Genomic DNA, 26,347 nt, shown 5'->3' with positions numbered 1-26,347 from the left:
ATTATTATTTTATAATACAGGAGAGTCTCTCTTATCCAAGCTAAACGGGCTGGCAGAAGCTTGGATAAGCGAATATCTTGGATAATAAGGAGGAATTAAGGGAAAGCCTATTAAACATCAAATTAGGTTATGATTTTACAAATTAAGCACCAAAACATCATGTTATACAACAAATTTGACAGAAAACGTAGTTCAATATGCAGTAATGTTATGTTGTAATTGCTGTATTTACAAATTTAGCACCAAAATATCACGATATATTGAAAACATTGACTACAAAAATGGCTTGGATTATCCAGAGGCTTGGATAAGCAAGGCTTGGATAAGTGAGGCTCTACTGTACATAATCATAGTTACCATACATTTTCCATTCCCTTCTCCCTCCTCAAACCCACCCCACCCTCTTCCCTGTTGACAACTTAAACCTTATTTTCTTGTTACATGAGCCTTCTTTCCATTCTATCCATTTTTTTCTTCCAGCTTTTGTCATATGATTTAACAATCTGTAGTCATCTGCTAAATGGAGTCCATATTTCTTTAATTTTCTTCTGTTTGTCTGACCATGTTTTTTTGTTTCTTATAATGTCCATAATATCCAGTTGGATTTGATCTCACATATAATTCATACAATTTTTCAAGTGTCCATTTCTTTTTATCCTTCCACCCCCACACTATTACCGCATGTGCAGCTCTAAACATTATCATCATTCATTCTTGGTCTTGGTCCTTAATTTTTCTATTCCGATATATTCCTATTAACAAAATGTGCATATTTATATTAAATTTTGTTTTAGCATGTAATTCAACCTGGGTTAGAATTTGGTTCCAAACATTTTTTATCCCTTCACATTCCCACCATAGATGTGAGTACCATGCCTCCCGACTTCTACAATGCCACCATTTGGGATTTAACCCCTGAATCATGTGTGCCAGCTGAATGGGTGTTCTGTACCATTTTGTAACCATTTCAGTTCTAATTCTTTATATTTTTCTATTTTTATTTTATTTAAACCATTGATTATTTTTTCTATCTTTTCTTTTCCTAGGCCCCCTTCCTTTTTCCACTTGTTTTCCATTATTCTTTACATACGTGGATTCCTTATCTTCTATCATTCTTCCATATATTTTATTTAATCCTTTTTGCCACCAAGTCTCTCTTTTAATATCTTGTCTATTATATTTTCTCCCTCATTACTTTCTTCCTTCTTGATTTGTTTCCAAATTCCTCTTAGTGTTAACCAATTTATCCCACCCACCCCCCTAATCTTTCCAATTGTTTCCATTCCATTAATTCCTTATTTTCATTATATACATCTTTAATTTTACTATATCCCATCTGTTTCAATTTTTTATAGTACTCCTATCCTCATTATTTCTTAAACTACCTATCGGGGCTTCTTTTGATAAATATGGCATCCGTTTCTCTTTCCATTTCCCCCATAGTTTTAAAGCTATTTTCCTTTGGCCTGTTGTTTTTTCTATTCCCTCTTTTAATTTTTTTGTAAATATTCCATAGTCTCCTTGATTTTTATTTACTTCATTCTTCCACACAGCCATATAATCAAGAATACCAAGGCAGATAATCCACAATATCTGCTTTGAATTGGATTATCTGAGTCCACACTACCATATAATCCAGTTCAACGTGGATTTTATGCAGCTGTGTGGAAGTGGCCTTGGTGACCCAACTCTCTCTCTCTCTATATATATATATATACAGTAAAGTCTCACTTGTCCAATCTTTGCTTATCCAACGTTCTGGATTATCCAACTCAGTCTGCCTCCCGCCCGGATCCACAACTGTTTCTCTGGGCAGCAAAGGCTGAACTTTTTACAGATTCAACTTCCGACAATGCTTTACTGCAAGTTCATTTTATGCGATTCTATCTTTATTTGTAGTCAATTTGTTAGTAGCCAGTGTTTTTATAGCCAATGTTTCAAAACATGGTGATGTTTTGGTGCTAAATTCGTAAATATAGTAATTGCTACATAACATATACGGTGTATTGAACTGCTTTTTCTGTCAATTTGTTGTAAAACATGATGTGTTGATGCTAAATTTGTAAAATCGTAATTTGACATGTAATAGGCTTTTCCTTAATCCCTCCTTATTATCCAACATTTTCACTTATCCAACGTTCTATGTTGGATAATTGAGATTCTACTGTATATGTTCTAAAATGGAATAGACGTTTGGGTACTGGGTCTCATAATTCTGACCTGCTTTACAGAGCTGTTGTAAGGGTACTTCAGATGAAGTACTCTGGATGCTCTTTCATGATTACATAGCATTCGATATTATTATGAAAACGTAAGATTTTTTAAAAAAACAATAAAATGGTTAATTATTGAAAGTCATAAGGGCCACTGCCAAATTCAAATTATGTTCAATGTCATGAGTACTATTTATATCTGCAGCTTCATAGCTAACACTGAAACTGCTGTATAATTAAAAGGTAGGGCTAGTATTTTGTATGTAGCATCATAAAAACAATTGAAACACTTGTTGAGTCAATATACTCCACCCATAACTGATAAAATGGTACATTTGAGCCCACATTTTCATAAAAACTCCAAGCATTTTCATAAAACCAAAGGGAAAAGGTGTCTGTGTGTGTTTATTAGAGGAGGGGGAAGAGATGTAAGACTCGCCACATGGATGAAATGGCACTGCTTGGTGCAAAGTTGGAAGCTTGCTCTCCATCCTGGGTATCTGCAGCAGTTTGGTTCCAGAATTCCCTATGAATTCCAAAATCCATGCACGATCAAGTCCGATAATATATAATGGCATAACATAGCGGAGTTGTGTTCTTGCGGAAAGAAGTTCTGCACTGCCAACATTAGGTAAAGGTTTTCCCCTGACATTAAGTCTAGTCGTGTACAACTCTGGGGGTTGGTGCTCAGCTCCATTTCTAAGCCAAAGAACCGACATTGTCCTTAGTTGCCTATGTGGCCGGCATAACTGCATGGAGTACCGTTACCTTCCCGCCAGAGCAGTACATATTGATCTGCTCATATTTGCATGTTTTCCAACTGCTAGGCTGGCAGAAGCTAGGGATAACTGTGGGAGCTTGCCCACTCCCTGGATTCGAACCGCCAACCTTTTGATCAGCCAGTTCAGCAGCTCAGCGGTTTAACCCATTGTGCCACAGGGGCTCACTCACCCACATTAGTATATATTATGTATGCTTGCACATCAGCATAGTGTTGTCATGTGGCAAAATCAAGGTTAGGTTTTGGGATTTTTCTATCCCAAATGTTTTTGAGTCATATTTGGTTGAAGACATAGATGCAGATACAAAGGGCTGATATATAATGTATCACCCACATTCACATATATTATATATCAACCCTCTGTATCAATGGATTTTGCATCCATGTATTCAACTAAATTTGATTCGAAAATATTTGGAGTAGAAAAATCCCAAAACCAAACCTTGATTTTGCCACATGACAGCACTACAACTGATGTGCAAGCATGACCTACTGTAGCCTCCCACCATTTCACAGATCCTTGGAATCTCTCTGGCAGTCATTTGGGTGATTTGCCATTTTAAATAGGAGGCATTACTTTAATATGCCAATGTACATACAGTTGGTTCTCTATGCTTCCAAGTTTGATTGCTAGGTTTTCCAATGGAAGTTGACTATGCTCGAGGACCTAGACATTTAGTAAAGGTTTTCCCCTGGCATTAAGTCTAGTCATGTCTGACTCTGTGGGTTGGTGCTCATCTCCATTTCTAAGCCGAAGAGCCGACATTGTCTGTAAACACCTCAGGATCTTGTGGCCGGCATGACTGCAAGGAGTGCCGTTACCTTCCCGCTGGAGCGGTAACTATTGATTGACTCACATTTGCATACTTTTGAACTGCTACGTTGGCAGAAACTGGGGCTAATAGTGGGAGCTCACCTCGCTCTCTGGATTCGAACCGACGACCTTTGGGTCAGCAAGTTCAGCAGATCAGTGGTTTAATCTGCTGCGCTACTGGGAGCTCCTAGACATTTACTTGAATTAAAAAATACAAGTTGTTTTATTTGAAGTATCACTTTGATGGGGGTCCTGTGCCCTTAACGCCAACAAATGTGGAGGGTGGACTGTAATAAGATTTAGGCCCCATCTATACTGTTATTATAGTGCAGATTGAACTGCATCATATGGTTGGTGTAGACTCATATAATCCAGTTCAATCTGCATTGTATGAGTTGACACTGGTCCCATCTATACAGCCATATAATGAAGCTTCAAATTGCATTCTATGGCAGTGCAGATCCAGCCACTCTTTTGATACAACACAGGTGCTCTGAATATGTTTCCTGGTTTTTAAACAGCTTGTCTAGTTTTAGAATTATTTGTAATGGGAATTTGGCGTGCGCTTAATTGGTTTTTCAATATTTATTTAATATTTTAAAACTTTTGTATTGATTTTTCATGGCAGCGGATCGAAAATGTTTTCAGTGAATAATAAATAAATGAATATCAAAAGGGGACCCAGCATTCTATTCTTTCTTGCTTCAATGGACTAACATGGCTGTCCCATCAGCAAACTATTACATCTGTTTCGTTTTTAGATTTGTATTTTCTGCTTTCTAAGTTCAAATCACACCTTAACATAGAAATTGATACAATATAATGAAAAAATAATTCAGAAAAATGTCAAGAAAAGCAACATTTTTAAAAGTCCAGGCCTCTGAGGTGAGGGAAAGAGCTAGAAGTGCAATTCCATCCTATTTTATGTATGAGTGCACAACACATATATTTCACATTTCTGAAAAACTTGAAAGGTGCTATCAGAAATGGACACATGTCAAGTGCGTCTCACCGAGCTAGAGACATCAGAATCCACCCACCCAGCAAGACCGTGTTTTGGAAAATGCGGTGAAAAATAACTTTCCAGTCTCTATCCAAAACAGTATTTCCCTCATCTGATCAAGGCTCAATCTACACTGCTTATATCCCAAGATCTGATTCCAGATTGTCTGATTTGAACTGGATTATATGAGACTACACTGCCATATAATCTAAGATAAGAAGATAATCTGGGATCAGATCCTGGGATACAAGACACTGCAGATTTAGCTCAAATCTTATCTAACTAAACTGGTGGTTTCCAACCGGTCATCCGTGGACCACCAGTGATCCTCAAGAACTAAAATATGGTCTGCGGCCTCACCATTACTACACTGTTGCAATGAGAGTGACTTGCAGGGCTGTAGCTGGGAGGGGGATTAGGAGTTCAACTCCCCCCCCCCCTGAAATTTTTCAGATTTTTAAAAACTGGTTAACTTGTGAATGTTAACTGATTAACCAAATCTCCATGAGAGTCCACTGAAGTTTATCGATGAGCCTGATTTCTAAATTGTTTTGCGTTATGGAACTACTCTTCATGATTCGCTAAAAAAAAGGTTTCAACCCCCCCCCCCTCCCCGAATTTTTTTTCTAGTTATGGTCCTGGTGAGTGGTCTTGCGAAACTCTCTTATAGTACCGAGGCAAAGGGGATGTTGGGAGGGGAGAGGCTGACTACCCACAAAAGGCACGACAACAAATCTCCTGACTGCTGCTTCTCCTCCTCCTCTCTCCCCCTGAGCAGAGCTGTTTCATGTGGCGCCTAGTGTCTTGGTCATTTTTAGGCCTGTTCCTGGGGTTATTTGGGGTGCTGATTCAGAAAATTGCATTGGATAGACCACATCAGCTCTAGATTATTAAATATCATTTTTTCTGTGGGAAAGCAGATGGTGACTACTGGATGGGATATGGTCTGTATCAGAAATTATTGCTGATGTGGTCTATACAATGCAATTTTCTGAATCAGCATCCCAAATAACCAAACCGAATCTAAAGTTGACAAAAACTGATTCGTAACCCTTTTGGTACTAATGTTGAGAGTGGTCCCTGGTCAAAGTGGTCCCTGGTCAAAAAAAGGTTGGGAATCACTGAAGTAAACCATAGTTAAAATGTGTAAACTATAACTTTTGTTATCAGATATGAAGTACAGATTTGATAAATGTGGATTTAATATTATGTGTGTGTATGAATGAACTGAATGGAAGATGAATGAATGAGAGCTAAATTTTGGAAACAGCGTTCAGAAAATATTAAGTCATGCAATGATTTACTGCCTGCTCGCTGGACTGTAATTAAAAGTTGCTAATGAGAGCTGAAATAGTTGATCTGCCTGGTAAACTGTGATAAGAACTGTGACAGTGATAAGACAAATGTTTACATCTGTTTACATCTGTCAATATTTGCTGACTTTATGAACTTTTGGGGCAGAGACAATGGCTCTTTTTAAGTTAAGAATGTTAAGAAGAAAGTCAGCCCAAGGCCAATACTAATCAAGCAGAGTCAACATCTGATCCAGGAAACTGAGATGGAGCCAGGATATTCCAGGATGGAAGACGCCTATCATTCATTTACAACTTGTGGACAACATCAGCAAAATATTGCTATATAAATGATCTTATGACAATCCAGAAATTTTGAGCTATGTTATTGACACAAGACGCAATCATGCTAGTGAAACAGGGCACTTCACAAAAGGCCACACTGTGAAATGGTAGCTCTCATTATGCAACAGGACACATTGTGCATTGCAGAAATGGCACAATTGTAACCCTGCTGCCTCCATTTGCACTATGACATAACTATGTCTCGTTTCTCAAATATTGTACAGCAGCACAATCCAAAGTTATGTACTCGTAAGTCGATTTCCGATGACACAACTTCATAGAAGGATGCCAGTGATGGTTTGTTAGAATTAGCGTGAGAAACAGAAGAAAATCGTTGTTTGAAAATCTGCGTTAAGGCCTACTTTCTGTCCAGATTGCAGCCTTGTGCGGGCATTCGCCTGAACAGAAGTAGGGCCAAGTTGTGTAGAGGACATGGAGACACATGTGACATTCTCCACCACATGTCCCTGGGCAGCCAGCTGTCACTTACATCTTTGTGCTTCAGTAAAATCTGAAAAGTGCTCTGTGATATTTTGGACTTGTTCTTAAAAATGTTGTTATGTTTACTAGAAAAATGAAGGTGAAGTATGCAAACACAGGCAGTTCCCAGGTTACGAACAAGTACTTTCTTTAAGTGTAACTCTAGCCCAAAATATATGTATATTTTAGCTTTGAATAACATAGGGAAGGATTAACACCCCTGTGGTGTTTGTTTTGCTGTCTGCGCCCCTGTTCAGAAGATTTCACCTCATTTTCTGTCCCTGTGATCATTGGATTGGCCGTGCGCCCCGGCTAACCCTTTCAACAAGCAACAGCCACCTACCATTTCATGTTTGGTGGTCACTGCTAGGGAAAATGTAGAAGAGGGATGGCAAGGACAATCCCATGACCACAGGCCACCCAGACCCTGGGAATATAAAATGGCCATGTAAACAGCCAGGGACAAATCCGTATTAGGACTAGCCCAACTGATTACACATGCCCAAAGTCTAGGTTTGCTTCCCAGCCTTGGAGAAATCCCAGAGCAACCCGTGACTTTTCTTAATGTGGTTCAAAGCTGCATTAAGCAGCCTTGGCTTATGTTAACCTAAATCAGCTCCATGCCATGGAACTGATTCACCTTCCCTTTGAGGCTAAGTGTCCATGTAGATGTGCGATAGTCATAGGGGTGACTAGAGGATCAAGTGAGAGATGAGACAGTAAAGGGAATGAGTTTGTAGATCAGTTAGAATCATCAATTGTTAATTAGGCCAGATCTACAATGCCATATAATCCAGATCATCAAAGCAGATAATCCACATTTTCTGTTTTGAACTGGATTATGTGAGTCTAGGTAAGGTAAAGGTTTCCCCCTGATGTTAAGTCCAGTCGTGTCCCGACTCTGGGGGTTGGTGCTCATCTCCATTTCTAAGCCGAAGAGTCGGCGTTGTCCGTAGACACCTCCAAGGTCATGTGGCTGGCATGACTGCATGGAATGCTGTTACCTTCCCACTGGAGCGGTACCTATTGATCTACTCACATTTGCATGTTTTCAAACTTTTAGGTTGGCAGAAGCTGGAGCTAACAGCAGGTGCTCACTCCGCTCCCCGGGTTTGAACCTGGGACCTTTCGGTCTGCAAGTTCAACAGCTCAGCGCTTTAACACATTGAGCCAACAGAGGCTCCATGTGAGTCTACTCTGCCATATAATCCAGTTCAAAGTCAATAATCTGGATTTTATGTGTCAGTTTAGATGAGGCCATAGTCAGTTTTCCAGATTTAGAATAATAGAATAATGGTGCTGGAAGAGATCACATGGGCCACTTAGTCCAAACCTTTGCCATGCAGGAAAAGCACAATCAAAGCACTCCTAAAAGATGCCCATCCAGCCTCTGTTTAAAAACCTCCAAGGAATTTGCTGGGATTAAGATTAAAGGCACTTGTACGGTCAGGTTTTGCTGGAAGTTGATCTGAGGGCCCTTCCACAAAGCCATAAAACCCAGAATATCAAGCATAATAACCCACAATATCTGCTTTGAACTGGAATATCTGAGTCCACACTGCCATATATCCCAGTTCAAAGCAGAAAATGTGGGATTTTATTCAGCTGTGTGGAACAAAAAGGGGTGCATTTGGTGGCATGACTGGAAACTATGCCTTGTCATGGGAGCCCTGCAATCGTATTCATGCATGCAGGAATATGGATCCATTTCTCAATCTTTGGGCTGAATGCAAGATCTTTTAAATGGCATCTGTACACACAGAGACATCAGTGGGATGGGGGTTGCTTACATGAGAAACTTACATAGTTTACTCCTATTCATTTTCAGGTAAATGCCTAATGGACTGTAAGGTTTGCTGTCAATATGAGAAGTGATAAGTCATAATTATGAAAATTGCTCTTTTTCTGGAATCTGTCAAAGAGATGGAATATGAAAGGATAAATCAAAATTAAAAACCATGGTAGACTAGCATGTTAAAAACCTAAAAGTTTGTGTTGGATTCGAAACTATAGTTAGCATAAATCATGGCTTGTCATGGCTGTTCCAGTGAAGTCACGGTATAGCTAAATACACAAAGTAAAAGTCACTTCAAGGGTAAGGTGAAAAGTCTGAGGCCCCGTCTATACTGCCGTATAAAATCCATATTATTTGCTTTGAACTTGATTATTATATGACCTGAGGGCCCCTCTTTGTTTGTCCCAGAGTTGGAACATTGTTATTCATTCAGAAAGCCATGTCTTCTTTGTTCGATATCATTTTCCAGCCCCTTGCCAGCCATTGGAGAGCAGAAATTTACACTGGAAGCGAAGAATGCTCCTCGATTGGCTGGCAGGGTCACCATCCCGCCTCCTGGAGGGAATCCCTCCCAGCTGTTCATGACGTCAGGACGGTTCTGCCAATCAGGATATTGGAATATTTTGAATAAGTGGAGCAATGCAATTTAAAAAAAAACATTTTTTTTTCAAAATCTGAGAGAACATTTCTCAAGGGCTGGATCTATACCTTTCTATATCCCAGGATCTGATCCAGATTATCTGGCAGTGTAGACTCGTATAATCCTGTCAAAAGCAGATAATCTGGGATCAGATTCTGGGATGTAGGAAAGTATAGTTCCAACCTAGGAATCTAGGTCCACTAGCATGACTATGAATAGAATTGCACTGGAACATACCTATTTTGGTATTCTCCTTAGGAAGCTCTAGATCTATCAGCATGTGGATTTGATTAAAATGTTCTCTCTGGAATCTGTAGGTCTTCCAGTACAACTCTGGCCCCTTCTACACTGCCATTTAATCCATATTATCAAAGGAGATAACCTATATTACAATAGAGTCTCACTTATCCAACACTCGCTTATCCAACCTTCTGGATTATCCAACACATTTTTGTAGTCAACGTTTTCAATACATCGTGATATTTTGGTGCTAAATTCGTAAATACAGTAATTACAACATAACATTACTGCGTATTGAACTACTTTTTCTGTCAAATTTGTTGTATAACATGATGTTTTGGTGCTTAATTTGTCAAATCATAACCCAATTTGATGTTTAATAGGCTTTTCCTTAATTCCTCCTTATTATCCAACATATTCGCTTATCCAACATTCTGCCGGCCCGTTTATGTTGGATAAGTGAGACTCTACTGTATGTATTTTGAACTGGATTATACAAGTCTATACTGCCATATCCAGTTCAAAGCAGATAATCTAGCTGTTATATGGCAGTGCAGAAGGAGCCATAGAGGCCACCCTACAGGGTGACTGGCTTTTAAGATAGATTCTAGAGTTGGATGAGAATTTGAATGCAAAAATGTGTTTGGGGCAGGATCTCGGGCATTGTTTTAAAGTTAAAATTATAAACCCTATGTTTGTGTAACGTTTTGATGTAAAGTTTCCAAAATCATGTCGAAATGAGTCCAAAAACTGTAAATGTAAGAGGGCTGTGTCCACCACATGCAGAACTTTATTTGTATTTTACTTTTCAATTTATTTTTCAATTTCAAATATCTAATCACACACACACACATATGCCAGGGAGATGTTTCACCATTAATTAAATTTGATTAAAATAAAATGAAAAACCATTTCAGAATGGCACCACCACCTACGGATGTTATAGTATCTGTGCGTGGAGTTATCACCAGTCACAATCCACAACAAAACCACATCCAAAAGCTAGAAGGTTTTCTATTCTATGGGAATTTGCATTCCACTTGTATAATTTTCCAAAATAAAGTATGTAATGCAGTTCAAAGCAGATAATCTGGATATTATATATGGCTGTGTAGATAGGGCCTAAGGCTGAGAGAGTGTGACTTGCCCAAGGACACCCAGTTGGTCTCCAGGGTGGAGTGGGGATGCAAATCCTAGTCCTGTTATTGTTGTTGTTGTTGTTGTTATGCAATTAGACAAAAAACCATCATACAAAGACATATACTGTAAAACCAAAAAAATTACATCAAACACATAAAACAAGCATTTTTCTTAACAGAAAACACTAACCTACAACAATTAACAAAACTGCAAAGTCCAATGCACAAAACGTACAAAAACTAATGAACAAACGTCAAAACTAACCTAGTAATTGAACTAATCTACAAAGCTCTCAGGTTCCTTCCACACAGCTGAATAAAATCCCACATTACCTGACTTGAACTGGAATATATTGCAATGTGGTCTCAAGATATTCCAGTTCAAAGCAGATACTGTGTGATTTTCTGCCTTGATATTCCAGGTTATAGGGTTGTATGGAAGGGCCCTCACTCTCTGTCTCGTGGTTTTTAGTTCTGACTAATCTACTCCCTTTAAGAAATATTTATATAATCTCACTTCTACCTTTAATGACATGTTAATCGCTCATAAATCCCACCATTAGTCCATGCAAAGACTTGTCTCAAGTCGTAGTCCAATGAAGTACACCAGACTGGGAGCACTTGCCCCATATTTTACGGTTTCTTTTTTCAAAAAGGCATTTCTTGGGCCTAAATTTGCTACGGCAGGTCACAAAATGTGGTGGGAATGCACCCACACTCCCTGGAAGACATTTGGGAGAGGGATTTTCAAAAACATTTTGCAAGATTATAAGTATTGACTCTTGGAGACTACTACGGCTCCAAACATGGTGGAAATGTCGGCCACACACCCTAGAGTGCATTTGGGGACATTCTGGGTAAAGTATTTTTGAGCTCTGGGTGGACCACAAAAACAACCCTGAAGGCTGCATGAGGCTGCTGAACCTTAGATATAATCTCACTGCTTGGAAAACAAAAATGCCAGAAAGATTTCTAGTCTATCCACTCACCCTAACCAAGAACTTCCTACACAGAGGGATCCAGCATATTCCAATATGCTGATGACGTAGTCTGTGCGCATTCAGAAGACCTACAAATCACTCTAAGCACCTTTGCAGCAGCATATGAGAAGCTCGGCCTCTCACTGAACATTGAGAAAACCAAAGTGCTCTTCTAGCAGGCACCAGCCAATCCCTCTGCAATGACAGCTTAATGGTGTAACATGAGAAAATGCTGACTATTTCCGCTGCCAAGGCAGCAGACACTGAAGTACAACACTGCCTGAGCTCTGCGAGTGCAGCACTTCTCTGAAAGAAGCAGAGAGTGTTTGGGGATCGGGACATTCATAGGGAGACCAAGGTTCATGTTTATAAAGCAATTGTCCTCCCAACCCTGCTATACGCCTGCGAAACGTGGACTGTCTACAGACATCACACTCAACTCCTGGAGTGATTCCATCAGCATTGCTTCCGGAAAATCCTTCAAATCTCTTGGGAAGACAGGCAGACAAATGTCAGCATGCTGGAGGAAGCAAAGACCACCAGCACTGAAACAATGCTCCTACGCCATCAACTCTGCTGGACTGGCTACATTGTCCGAATGCCCGATCACCGTCTCTCAAAGCAGTTGCTATACTCCCAACTCAAGAATGGGAAACATAAAGTTGGTGGACAAGAAAAGAAATTTAAAGATGGGCTTAAAGCCAACCTTAAAAACTGTAGCATAGACACCAAGACCTGGGAAGCCCTGGTCCTTGAGCACTCTAACTGGAGGTCAGCTGTGACCAGCAGTGTTGCAGAATTCGAAGAGGCATGAATGGAGGGCTTAAGGGAGAAACGTGACAAGAGGAAGGGGCATCAAGCCAACCCTGATCGGGACTGCCTTCCACCTGGAAACCGATGTCCTCACTGCAGAAGAACATGCGGGTCAAGAATAGGTCTCCACAGCCACCTACGCATCCACCACCAAAACATTACACTTGGAGGGCTATCATCCTCAGGTTACAAGGGATCACCTAAGTAAGTAAGTAAATAAGTAAGAAAGAAAGGGAATCTGACAATGCAAGTTCCAACGTGCCATCTAAAATGGCACACCAAAGCCACTGAAATTTTCCCCATTATGTGAAGGAAAAGCATTGGTAGGATTTTAAAAACCACCTAAAAGTGGGTGCTTAGACTGCAATCTCGTGCCCCATCTACAATACCATATAATCCTCAAAGGAAGGCAAAAGCAAAAGCCCTTCGCAACAAGTCTTGCCAAATCTGTGATAGGATTGCCTTAGGATAGGTATAACACGGAAATGACTTGAAGACACCCAACAACATTGAATTGTTTGAACAAAAGTTTTCAGAAGCAACCAAGAGATCGCAAGCCTCCTTTGTCATCACGTCTGTGTATACATCAGTCAGCCACTGTTTCAAAACAGGAATGATAAGATCATGCTCTTAACAGAGCAAATGCAAACCAAGACAAGCTGCACTACTGTTACGTCCCCGGTCTTTATCTATTCAATTCTCTGCTAAGCCCAAATTTCCCCATCTGTCAAGGAACAGAAAAACTGTACAAATGCACCTCCAGTAATTGTATATATAGATCCAAGAAACAATTTAGTATTCAGTAACTGGTAGAGGGCAGATTCCCTCTTGCAGAATTAATTTGAAATGTTGACATGAAGAAATATTGTACCCTCAGAAAGTGGAAGCAAGAAAGGGTGGAATTAAACAATATGGGCCTGCCAAAGAGAATGGAAACTCTATGCCAACTCTTTCCCGTAATGCACAGTGATGGAAACCATAGTAATTCATTTCCCTATTTCCCCTACCACCAATACGGTACTTTGTAGTGCAGAAAAGGAAAGGATCTAATGTAAGACGTCATACATTTCTGTAACTAGCCATTTTAACAGAGGAGAGGGAAGAATACAGCAGGCCCTCCGCTTTCATGGACATTAGTGGAACAAAACCCCGCTATAGTGGAAAAAAATGTGAATAAAAAACTGCTAGTCTTTTTTAATTTGAGAAAACACTTCTCTAAGAATCTCTAGGTCCTGCAAAGTGACAATATAGTCAACCTGTAGCAAAAGGGGCCATGCAGGAGGATGTAGCAATTCCTAGATTGAATGTATTAATAATAATAATAAATAATAATAAAACTTTATTTATACCCCGCCACCATCTCCCCAACGGGGACTCGGGGCGGCTTACAAGGGGCCATGCCCAGAGCAATACAATATAACAAAATATAAAAACAACATATCATAGCACAATTAAAACAATACAATAGATAATAATATACATTACAACACGAAGTCAAAGAAACAGTAAAAACAAGGGCGGGCCGCATGAACACAAAGATAAAACTCGGGGTGAGAGAGACAAAGGAATAAATCACGGGGAACAGGGACATACGAAAGTGAAGCAGTCTAGAGGATAGATGTTGAAGGGGAGTAACAAAGGAATATATGACAGTTACTCTCCAAAAGCACAGCGGAAGAGCCATGTTTTAAAGTCTTTTTTAAAAGCTAATAAAGTGGGAGCTTGTCTAATCTCAATGGGCAGTGAATTCCATAGTCGGGGGGCCACAGCAGAAAAGGCCCTCGCCCTTGTACCCACAAGGCGGGCCTGGGATATAGGCAGTGGCGATAGGAGGGCCTCCCCAGATGATCGAAGAGATCGGGCAGGTTTATGGTAGGAGATAAAATCCATAATTAATCAAATCTGCTAAACTTAAACCCACAAATGCAGTGGGTCAATTGTACTACACAGTTGTTAGTTTCTGTGGTAGCAATGTGTGCATTGTTGCTGAATCTCATCTACAGTCCTTATTCTTGTGGACAGCATTCAACTGTTGTTCCTGCCATATAATGCAGATTGAACTGGATGATATAAGGCTACATATAATCTAGTTCAATGCAATTAATCTTCATTTTGAAACTGCATTATATGGGATTGTAGATGGGCCCTACAAAATAATAATCTACCTTATATATAATATACTTTATTTATATTCCGTTCAATCTCAGAGCGGGTTACAGGTACATATATGGCAAACATTCAGTGCCGTTATACAATTAACAAAGACAAAAAATACATAAACAGAGGCAAAGCATCCCTCTTTTTTCATCTCCAGCATCTGGAGGCTGTGCTCGACTCGGCCATTGGGAGGTTTCATTTTTCCGTGCCAAGGAGCCTGTCGTCCATGGATGCCTTCCTGATCAAATCGCCAGCATGTTTTTCAGGGGCGACTTTTACCTCTCCATCAAAGTAGTACTATTTATCTACTCACATTGCTGTTTTCGAACTGCTATGTAAACAGTAGCTTGGGGTTGGTGGCAAGAGCTCACCCCGACCCGCGGCTTGAACTGCCAACCTTCCGGTTGGCAAGATCTTCTGTAGCTGGTGGTTTAACCCACTGTGCTAGCTGCAACTGGGCAACTTCAAGAGCAGAGCTTTCCAAACTGTGTCGTAACACAGTGTGTCAGCTGCAGTGCGCACGTGTGTCACTCGAAACGTTTGAGGTTGGATCCCCACTGCCATATAATCCAGTTTCTGAATCCAGATTGTCACTTTTGGATTATATGAGTATATGCTCATATAATCCAGATAATCTGGATCATATCACAGTGTAGATGGGGCCAGACTCTATGTGAAACAAGCATTAAATCACGGATTTAAAAAAAATACAAATGAAAAAGTTTTTGTGAGATAAATTGTGTCCCCATAGATTTCATTATTAAGGTAAAGGATTTCCCCTGGCATTAAGTCTAGTCATGTCTGCCTCTGAGAGGTGGTGCTCATCTACATTTCTAAGCCGAAGAACCGGCGTTGTCTGTAGACGCCTCCAAGGTCATGTGGCCAGCATGACTGCATGAAGTGGCGTTATCTTCTGGAGCGGTACCTATTGATCTACTTATATTTGCATGCTTGGTTGGCAGAAGCTGGGGTTAACCGTGGGAGCTCACCCCGCTCCCCGGATTCGAACCGCCAACCTTTTGGTCAACAAGTTCAGCAGCTCAGCGGTTTAACCCACTATGCCACCCGGGGCTCCCAATAATTTATTACAATTCACTAAGTGTTCATTTATAAGGGGTTGGTTTAACCTCTGGTTTGCTAGTAAAACCTAATTACTGTATTGTGAAATGATGCATCTCTAAAAAGTGTTTGTTCTAGAGTAACCAAACAGAGTCTGTTGGGAATCATCCTGGTCTACTCAAGTCTTGATGTAGTTAGATAGATGATAGAGTTAGATTTAGGGAATCCTTTCCCTGTTTCCAAAGCATGCCTAGACAGGCTTTACTGTGTTTCACTCTATCCTGTGTACGTCACATCCCTTACTTTGAAGATAGTAGAAATGTGAATCTTTAGGGACACTAACTTCTCATTGGTCAGAATGTCTTTTATGGCCCCAATAAACTAGACCATGAGGTTGGAACCATTTTGGTTCTCTCTTCTCCCTTCTTCTAGCTAACAAGAAGCATCTCACCCTCTCTCCTGGCAAGATGTAACTATTTAGATGTTTGTTATTTTTCCTTTCTTATTTTTCCTTAGAAACCAGTCTAGAGTAGACTAGACAGCTCCCAAGCCTTTCTATCTACAATGGAGTTCTTTTTACCTGAATAAATACTTTTTGAACTTTTATTGAGACTCTGCAGTCAATTGCCATCCTAAATGGTCAAAGACTTCTCTTTGCTCGCCCTGTGTAAGTAACTGTTGTATTTGAAAGCTTTGCGTTTGCTACTCTGCTGATTTTAGTGGAATCTCCCCCAGAGAGGGTTAAATTTAGTCTAACTGCTCAGAGATTACCACAACAGAGTCAACTTAACATCTTTGGCAGTGCTATATCTCAATGGCTAGAGGTTTTTGGCCGTACCTGAACATCACAATAAGCCAGGGAGCTATGAAAAGAATAGCTGGGTCTTGTTGTATACTACTCGATCACTCTTCTGCTAATAAACTACAGCCCTCTAATCTATTATTTGATCCCCAAAGTCAGCAGCAGGATGTTTTAGCTTTGTTCCCCGATCCAAACAAAGGAAGCAGACTATATATTCTGAACTCCTCTGCCTTATGGAAGTGGGTGTGGTAATAAGCTGGTACATTAGCTGCTCGCAGGTTCAGATGCCACAATAAACCAACCACAGGCCCAAAGTCTGCGGTTTGTTCAGACACTCCTGCTTCAGGCAGGAGAGACAGCGCATTGTGACAAGTACAGTGTTTGCGCTCGGGAAGCCAGGATTCCCAGAGCTGCCTGACTCACTATGATGTCTTTGCACATGGCCATTGTCAAAAAAGGCAACTGTAATTTCACTGTCACCGAGACCTCTGTATATTAGATAATCAGTGTTGTGTCCTAGATAAGAGCGTTGGCGTTACTATATTCCATAATCATCTTTCACGGCCAGTCTCTTCTGAAGGTGGCTTACATATCAACATAACAAGGTTCAGCATTATATTGTAAAAAAAAAAAAAAACCTCCACTGTTAACGTTTTTTAAAAATACTACCATACCTCAAACACCGGGGGGGGGGGGGGGGGGATGATGCCTCTAGAAATTTGCTAAATGCTCCAGGAGAGTTTATGGTATGTTTACCACAGAGAAATGATGATGATAAGATGGATTTTCTCTGCATTGAATATAAGCACTATACAAAAAGGGTGGGACACAAATACGATTTCTCTTAGTGACCTAGAATCATAGAATCATAGAGTTGGAAGAGACCAACCCCCTGCCAAGAAGCAGGAAAATCGCATTCAAAGCACCCCCGACAGATGGCCATCAAGCCTCTGTTTGAAAGCCTACACCACACTCCGAGGCAGAGAGTTCCACTGCTAAACTGCTGTCACAGTGAGGAAGTTCTTCCTAATGTTCAAGTGAACATTATCTATCAGAAGGACTCTGTAACCCCATATAACACAATTTAACTGGATTGAACTGGATTATATGAGTCCACATTTCAATACAGTTAAACTGCAATATGAAACTGGATTATAGGGCAATGTAGATCCAGCCTGTAGCCCCTCATAGGCCCCATCTACACCGCCATATAATCCAGTTCAATGCATTTAAACTGCATTCTGAAACTGGATAATATGGCAGTGTAGATGAGCCGTAGTTTCACAAAGAATCTGAAAAATGTACCTTGCAGAGTCCCCTCGGGGGAATAGGGTGGAATACAAATAAAGTATTATTATTATATTATTATTCCCTTAGTAATATCTGTTGTATTGCAAGAGGTCTCACAGTGGAGTGAGAAATAATCATGGTCAGACTGCCTATCACTTCACCGGCGCCTTTAAAACATGTTGCAGCTTGCTATGTCAGTTGGGCCAGCCTTGGAATAGCACATAATAGGATGATCAACAAGCCAAGATTAATTTTTTGCTTCAGTGCAAGCTCTTCCTCTTTTTCTTTTTTTCTTTTTGCCTCAATGCAAATCTTCTCTTTCAGGTCACAGCATGAAAGGAAGGCAGCTGAGAAAGGATGGCCAAGTATGGTGTAATGACTGGACAGGAGAATTCGCAGCCTGGGAATGTGATGCGAGTTTCCTTCTTTGGAGGTTTTTAAAGAAACCGGATGGCCATCTTCCTTGAATGCTTCTATAGTGTATTACATCATGGCAGGGGGTTTGGACTAAATGGCCCAGGTGGTCCCTTCCAATAGATTTATTATTATTATTATTATTATTATTATTATTATTATTATTATTCCATCCTATCTCCCCGAGGGCACTCAGGGTGGATTCCAGCAAACACAGACGAAAGGTAAACATTCAATGCCTAGAAACAACAAACACAGATGAAGTTAAAGGTTTCCACTTCCGACTCTGAGGAGTGTTGCTCATCTCCGACTCTAGGGGTAGTACTCTTCTCCATTTCTAAGCTGAAGAGCCTGTGTTGTCCATAGACACCTTCTAGGTCATGTAGCTGCCATGAATGCATTGAGCGCAGTTCACTGTATCTATTGATCTACTCACATTTAATTTTTTTGAACTGCTAGGTTGGCAGAAGCTGGGGCTACGAGCAGGAGCTCACCCCGTCCTGCAGATTCGAACTGTCAACCTTCCGGTCAGCAAGTTCAGCGGCTCAGCAGTTTAACCCATTGCGCCACCACGGCCCCTCCAACTCTTATGAGTCTACGATTTTATTGGGATTTGAACCAGAATATCCCATCAGTCATGACATTTGCGGAGCTACTCATTCCTATTGTATTGTAGTTTTTTGAATGGGGGCAAAGAGGATCATCCTAACATAATCCCCCCATCCCAGGAATGGTTCTCCAGGAACAAAAGCAATAAATAAATGCATCCTTGTAACCATGACCTACGCCCATCAGCTTAGGGACGCTGCTATTTAATAACCCACATTGGAGAAGTAGTGAGCTTTGAAGGCCAAGTGAAACAAGTTAACAGCGCAAAAATGGTGGATACGCTGCTGGGAATTTGATTCAAAGAACCAAAACCAAATAACCAGACGAGACTTGGAACGGCAGATTTGGAAAATGGAAACACATACCCACACAAACATGTTTACAGAGCTGCTGATGGGCTGGCCTCCAGAGGCTTCCCCTAAGAGCTCCAGGAAGGGCAAGTTTCCATTGCGGGCATGTTGCTGCTCAACATTTCCCAACAATGGAAATGCAGTGGGGTAAAGGAAGGCATGAACGAAATATAGCACTCAAATGCAAAAGAACTGCAATGGGGAACACAACCGTAAACATCCAGCCACCCACACATATATATATCCTCAAGATAAGTCCACTCATCATATAAATGCCAAGCTCAGCAATGGGCACACAAAAACACACAGACATAGAGAAAAGGCACATCTTCAGCTCCAAAAAAAGGTTTAAAAGCCCCTCAAAAGTGTTAGTGTGTACTGGACACACAAAACACACAAACACACTGAGGCCTCTTCCACACAGCTGAATAAAATTCTACATTATCTGCTTTGAATTAGGATATATGGCAGTGTGGACTCAGATAACCCAGTTCAAAGCAGATATTGTGGGATTTTCTGACTTGATGTCGTGGATTATATGGCTGTGTGGAAGGGCCCTGAGGGTGAGTTATTCACTTTGCTATAAAAGGGACATCTTCGTCTGAAATGAGACAGAACTACAAGAATCATTCTTCCCACAATCCAGACTTCACCTCCAGAATGCCATAGTCCAGCCTTTTGACTCCTACAAAAAAGTAGACCATGGATGGGAATCATGCAGTATCCCAGATAATGCTGAGCCACAACCCCAGCATTCCTTGTCATTGCTATGCTGGCTAAGGCTATTCAGCAGCATTTGTTCTCACACGCAATTACGTATGTTGAAATCCTACAAACACCAGGTGCTAGTGCCTGACAAGGCTCAGATCAGTGGTTCTCAAGCTGTGGATCCCCAGATGATTTGGCCTTCAACTCCCAGAAATACTAACAGCTGGTAAAACTGGCTGGGATTTCTGGGAGTTGTAGGCCAAAAACATTTGGGGACCCCAGGTTGAGAACCACTGGCTTAGATGTTTCTATCACTCGTTCTCCCCAGTGTGCTTTCCATCTCTGGAAATCCCAGCTAAAACATCTTTGGTGAGCCAAACATTTTGGACATCTAGTCTCCAAAGTCCCACTCATACCGAGAATAGTAAAGGATTCAGAGGGCTGAAGTCCAAAACATCTGTAGGGCCAAAGCTTGTGAACCAAAGATCTTCCTACTGCCCTACCTTGATATCTCATCTTAAAAAGTGTCTCTTCCATGAAGCCTCTGACTTACCTGTTTAGCTCGTCTATGCATTAATAAAAATGAAGCCTAATTATATGGAAAGGCACACTTACTCATACAGTCCGAAACCACACAGGCATGCAAACTCGAAGTCGCTCCAGAGGCCTGGGAACCCAACACAATTTGGGAATGGGACCTTTGTAGCCTTGGGCCCTTCAGGGTATCTGAAGGGTCACAATTCCCCATATTTGCTTATCCCAACTTTGAGATGCCTATTGGGGAGCCTTCATCAAGTCCCCACATGTGAATGGTAGCATGTGGCTGTTTTGTTGGTTTCCAAACACTCTTCCCACAGAAGTTCGCCTGGAAGCCACTCATTACAGCTTTCGAACTCAGTTGATATGTTTTATTCAATTGGTTTTTAGTGAGATACCGTTTCTTTTGTATTAGTGATCTTATGGTATTTTCTTATTATTATAAATGCTCCCAGGATGTCTGCCATAGATGTGGGTGAAACGTCAGGAGAGAAAGCTTCTGGAACATGACCATACAGCCCAAAAGACTCACAGCAACCCAATGATTCTGCCCATGAAAACCTTCAACAATGTCTTTAGGTTGCTTTGAGTTTTCCGGGCTGTATGGCCATGTTCCGGAAGCATTATCTCCTGACATTTCACCCACATCTATGGCAGGCATCCCCAGAGGTTGTGAGGTGCAGTAGAGTCTCACTTATCCAAGATAAATGGGCCGGCAGAACATTGGATAAGCAAAAATGTTGGATAATAAGGAGGGATTAAGAAAAAAGCCTATTAAACAGAAAATTACATTATGATTTTACAAATTAAGCACCAAAACATCATGTTTTACAACAAATTGACAGAAAAAGCAGTTCAATACACAGTAATGTTAGGTAGTAATTACAGTATTTACGAATTTAGCACCAAAACATTGCAACATTTACTACAAAAACATTGACTACTAAAAGGCAGACTGCCTTGGATAATACAAAACATTGGATAAGTGAAGCTGGATAAGTGAGACTCTACTGTATATATCTCTGATCACACGGCAGTGTAGAAGGGGCAGTAGAGACTCGCTTATCCAACCTTTGCTTATCCAACACAATCTGCCTTTTTATAGTCAATGTCTTAAATACATTGCAATGTTTTGGTACTAAATTCGTAAATACAGTAATTGCTACATAACGTTACCATGTATTGAACTGCTTTTTCTGTCGATTTGTTGTAAAACATGATGTTTTGGTGCTCAATTTGTAAAATCATAACATAATTTGACATTTAATAGGCTCTTCCTTAATCCCTCCTTATTATCCAACATTTTCGCTTATCCAATTTTCTGCCGGCCTGTTTATGTTGGATAAGTGAGACTCTACTGTATATAAACAAAGCTTTTTTTCCCCTTCCTGTTGGTGGTTTTGAAACTAGTATATGTCTTACAATCGATGGCATCGTACAATCGGGAGGGGAAAAAATACGGCATTTCCATTTCTGTTTCTCTCCATCTATGAAGCCCAATGTATGCCAACAGTACTGTTCCCCTATTGAGACTTCAGCTGCTTCTCCTGTTTCCATAGGTTCCCTGGGGTGGAAGCCCTGCCTGTTTCACACATCTCACTCGGCCTGCTGTGAAATAAAATGCCGCATGGAGTGGCCATAATAATAATCTCAGAGCTAAATCCGCCGCCCTGGATGAGCAGGAGCCTGACCCCAATAGCAAGGCATTCCCCAGGTCCTGTCCAGCAGGGCCTTGCGAGAAAAGTCATCCATTGGGGGAAGGGGAAGAGACGGGACTCTTTTTCCTGCCCTTGTCCTAAAAAGCAATTATGAATTGAATTGTTTATCGTACCAGCCATTGGCCATTACATCAAATAATACATAACCTTTAAAAATACAATAAGCACTTTCCAATATAAATATTAAAACTTATTCGATATACTGGCTCTTTGAAATGACAGTAACAGTGATGTGACAACAAGACAATGTCTGATTTGTGTCATCCCAAACTATCTCTATTTCCATTTCTAGCCTCCGGTGTGGCCTTTGCTAATTTAGCTCTGATTTTTTGGGCTGCAACTGCAAACGTAGCAACCTTTAATGTTATATTTTTGGAATAATCCACTAACAAGGTACAGATCTACTGACTGTTGCCATGCTGCCCTTTCTTTCAAATGGCTCCCATAATATTGTTTTTATGGTCAAAGGCTTTCATGGCTGGAATCACAGGATTGTTGTGTGTTTTCCGGGCTGTATGTTCTCTCCTGACGTTTCACACACATCTATGGCAGGCATCCTCAGAGGTTGTGAGGTATATACTTCTGGAACATAGCCATACAGCCTGGAAAACACACAACAACCCTATTTCTAGAGTCATTATACAAAGGGCAATGTAACAGATAGTCTACGAACCTGTGCAATCTCCAAGATCTTTTGGGGAGGCCCTCCTCTTGCTTCTACTTCTGTCCCAGGTACGATTGGTGGAGACCAGAGAGAGGGCCTTCTCGGCTGTGGCCCCTCAGCTCTGGAACTCCCTCCTCAGGGAGATTAGGCTAGCACCCTCCCTTTCCACTTTCCGAAAAGAGTTAGAGACGTGGATGTCCCACTGTGCCTTTGAGTAGACAACCCTCTAGATAGGTAAAGGTAAAGGTTTCCCCTGACATTAAGTCCAGTCGTGATCGACTCTGGGGGTTGGTGCTCATCTCCATTTCTAAGCCGAAGAGCCGGCGTTGTCCATAGACACCTCCAGGTCATGTGGCCGGCATGGAGCGCCAATGTTACCTTCCCGCCGGAGCGGTACCTATTGATCTACTCACATTTGCATGTTTTCGAACTGCAAGAAATTGGGTTAACAGCGGACGCTCATTCCGCTCCCGGGATTTGAACCTGGCACCTTTCGGTCCGCAAGTTCAGCAGCTCAGAGCTTTAACACACTGTGCCACCAGGGTCCCTCTAGATACCTAGCCCCAAATGGGATCAAAAATCTGTCCTTGCACTTTATTATTGCTCTTATCCTCATTGCTGCCATATGACCCGGCACTTTATTTATTAGCCTATCCTTTAAATCATTGCTACATTACTCCACCCACCCATGATGATAAGAGAAACTGATCTGGTTTGCTGATTGATGCCTTTTTATATATTGCTATAATGTCCTCGTTTTATTCTGTCTACATTGTTGAACTGCGTTTTCATGTAACTACATTTTAAACTGGGAGCCCCTGATGGCACAGCAGGTTAAACCACTGAGCTGCTGAACTTGCTGACTGAAAGGTCTGCAGTTCGAATCCGGGGAGTGGGGGTGAGCTTCCGCTGCTAGCCCCAGCTTCTGCCAACCTAGGAGTTTGAAAACATGCAAATGTGAGTAGATCTATAGGTTCTGCTCCGGCAGGAAGGTAACAGTGCTCCATGCAGTCATGATGCCCACATGACCTAGGAGGTGTCAACGGCTCTTTGGTTTAGAAATGGAGATGAGCACCAACCCCCAGAGTTGGACTGACTGAACTTAATAGGGGAAAACCTTTGCTTTTACTACCTTTACATTTTAAACTGTATTGTTCAGGCTTGGCCCCATGTAAGCCGCCCCAAGTCCCTTCGGGGAGATGGAAGCGGGGTACAAAAATAAAAGTTATTATTATTATTATTAAATCCTCTCTTTCCTCCGCCCCACAAAGTCATTGGGCATGAAGGATGCCTCTATATCTTCTCTCTTGCCAGGCTGATGGCATTATTTGTTTATTTTAAGATGTTTTAAATAATTGTTGTATTATGTTAATTCTGTAATTTGTTGTGTTTTAAATTGTACATCAACCTGATGTTTTGAGCTTGTCCCCACGTGAGCTGCCCCGAGTCCCTTAAGGGAGATGGAGGCGGGTTATAAGAAATATATTATTATTATTACGTATTATTATATCCGCTCTTTTCCCCGCCCCACAAATACAGAATCATTGGGCATGAAGGATCCCTCTATATCTTCCCTCTAGCCAGGCATTGTTTGTTTATTTTAAGATGTTTTAAATAATTGTTGTATTATGTTATTTCTGTAATTTGTTATGTTTTAAATTGTACATCAACATGGTGTTTTGAGCTTGTCCCCATGTAAGCTGCCCCGGGTTATAAGAAATAAATTATTATTATTATTATTATATTTTATTATGACACAGCAAACAAGATAGATATGCTGGATTTCGTATCACAAAATCACAAGTTGAACACTTCCCAAGTGTCTAGGACTGTGTGATGTATTTTTGGATGATGCACGCAGATCCCAGTAGGGTGGTCTTTTGCAGTTGGCAGATCGTAATTTTGTCAATGTCTATTGTTTCCAAATGCCGGCTGAGATCTTTTGGCACGGCACCCAATGTGCCAATCACCACTGGGATGATGATGATTATATTTATTATTATTATTATTATTATTATTATAAGCACAGGGCTGTAAATGCTTTTAAAAAATCTGCATTTCCAAAGGAAATAAATAAATCATGAAAAGGTAGGTTCATGGGGGGATAGGCAATGTCATAAATATTTTTATCATATTATCATGCATGTCTGTAAAAATCATTAGTAATGCAACGCCTAACGACAACACAAGGCTTTCATGGCTGGAATCACAGGGTTGTGTTGTGTGTATGGCCATGTTCCAGAAGCATTCCCTCCTGACGTTTCGCCCACATCTATGGCAAGCATCCTCAGAGGTTGTGAGGTATAATGCCTAATGACAACTTAGAATGGTTAATATGACAGTGTTGTGTGAAAATCAATAAAAAGGATGGAGAGGGTCAGGGAGCTCCCTCCTTGGGCCACCTGGGGATGGGGACAAGCTGCAAAAGGGTCTTTTTTCTGTCAGGAGCAACCTGAGTCGCTTCTGGAGTGAGAGAATTGGCCGTCTGCAAGGACGTTGCCCAGGGGACGCCCGGATGTTTTGATGTTTTACCATCCTTGTGGGAGGCTTCTCTCATGTCCCCGCATGGAGCTGGAGCTGATAGAGGGAGCTCATCCGCGCTCTCCCCAGGTGGGATTCGAACCTGGCAGCCTTCAAGTCAGCAACCCAACCTTCAAGTCACAAGGCTTTAATCCCCTTGGCCATCGGGGTGAAAGGAAGGCATCATAAGAGGCCACTTAGCCTTTTCCTCCTCCTCCTCTCCTTCCTTGGGGAGCCCATTCTTCTCCTTCCATGATATCCCATCTTCTCATGCTGGCACCACGACTGGGTTGGCAGCAATGCCCCTCCGTGCCCACCTGTGCCCTGCAATGCTACACAGTACACACACACAGAGCCTCCTTGTTGTGGATTGCAAGCAGAGGAAGCCACAAAAGCCTGGAGAGGGATCCCAAAAGGAGGGGAAGAGCACCACCACCATGCCCACCACCTCCCTTTCTTTACCTGGAGCCGCCTCCGGCGAATGATCCCGGAGTCGTCCATGGCTGCTGCTTCCCGGCGCCGCAGAGAGGAGCTCGCCCCATGGACTCGCCGCGAAGCGTGGCTCCCGCAAGGCCCCGGCAGCCCAAGAGGAGGAAGGTGGGTCTCCGGCCGCAGAGGCGGGGCCGCCCAGGTGGGCTGCTGCGCCGAGGGTCGCCCGGCCTGCTTTGCAATGCAGCAGCCGCTCACTCCGCCAGCCTCTCCTCCTCCTCTTGCTCCTCCCTTGGCTCGCCACGCTCTTGCTCCTGCTGCTGCTGCTAATCCTGATGCTGCTGCTGAGCCTCCTCTCCAGCAACGGGCCCAGGTGGCCGGGAAGGAAGGAAGAAGAGGAGGAGGAGGAGGAAGAGGAGAGGGCTGCAGCCGCCCCTCCCCGGCTGCTGGCTTTCCGCGGGCGCGCAGGCGGGAACGCGCATTCCCTGCCCGACCTTGGCCAGGGAAAGGGGCCGCCCTGCCTTCGCTCCTCTCTCAGCTCCTCTCTCTACAACA

General features: G+C 41.8%; 1 protein-coding gene across 1 annotated transcript in view; it reads right to left on the bottom strand.

Annotated features, from left to right (window-relative positions):
• mast1 (microtubule associated serine/threonine kinase 1) overlaps positions 1-25,959 on the bottom strand; it is a 176,976-nt gene extending 151,017 nt beyond the window's left edge. The window contains exon 1 of the mRNA XM_062974136.1: positions 25,826-25,959. Within this exon, the coding sequence (XP_062830206.1) occupies positions 25,826-25,864 (39 nt within the window). The 5' untranslated portion in view covers positions 25,865-25,959. The remainder of the gene's footprint in view (positions 1-25,825) is intronic.
• Between the last annotated feature and the right edge of the window lie 388 nt (positions 25,960-26,347).

The sequence above is a fragment of the Anolis carolinensis genome, chromosome 2, assembly GCF_035594765.1.
Source record: "Anolis carolinensis isolate JA03-04 chromosome 2, rAnoCar3.1.pri, whole genome shotgun sequence".
NCBI classification, from domain to species: Eukaryota; Metazoa; Chordata; class Lepidosauria; order Squamata; family Dactyloidae; genus Anolis; species Anolis carolinensis.
The sequence above is the reverse complement of the archived record's forward strand: the minus strand, read 5'-3'. Positions and strand labels throughout refer to the sequence as shown.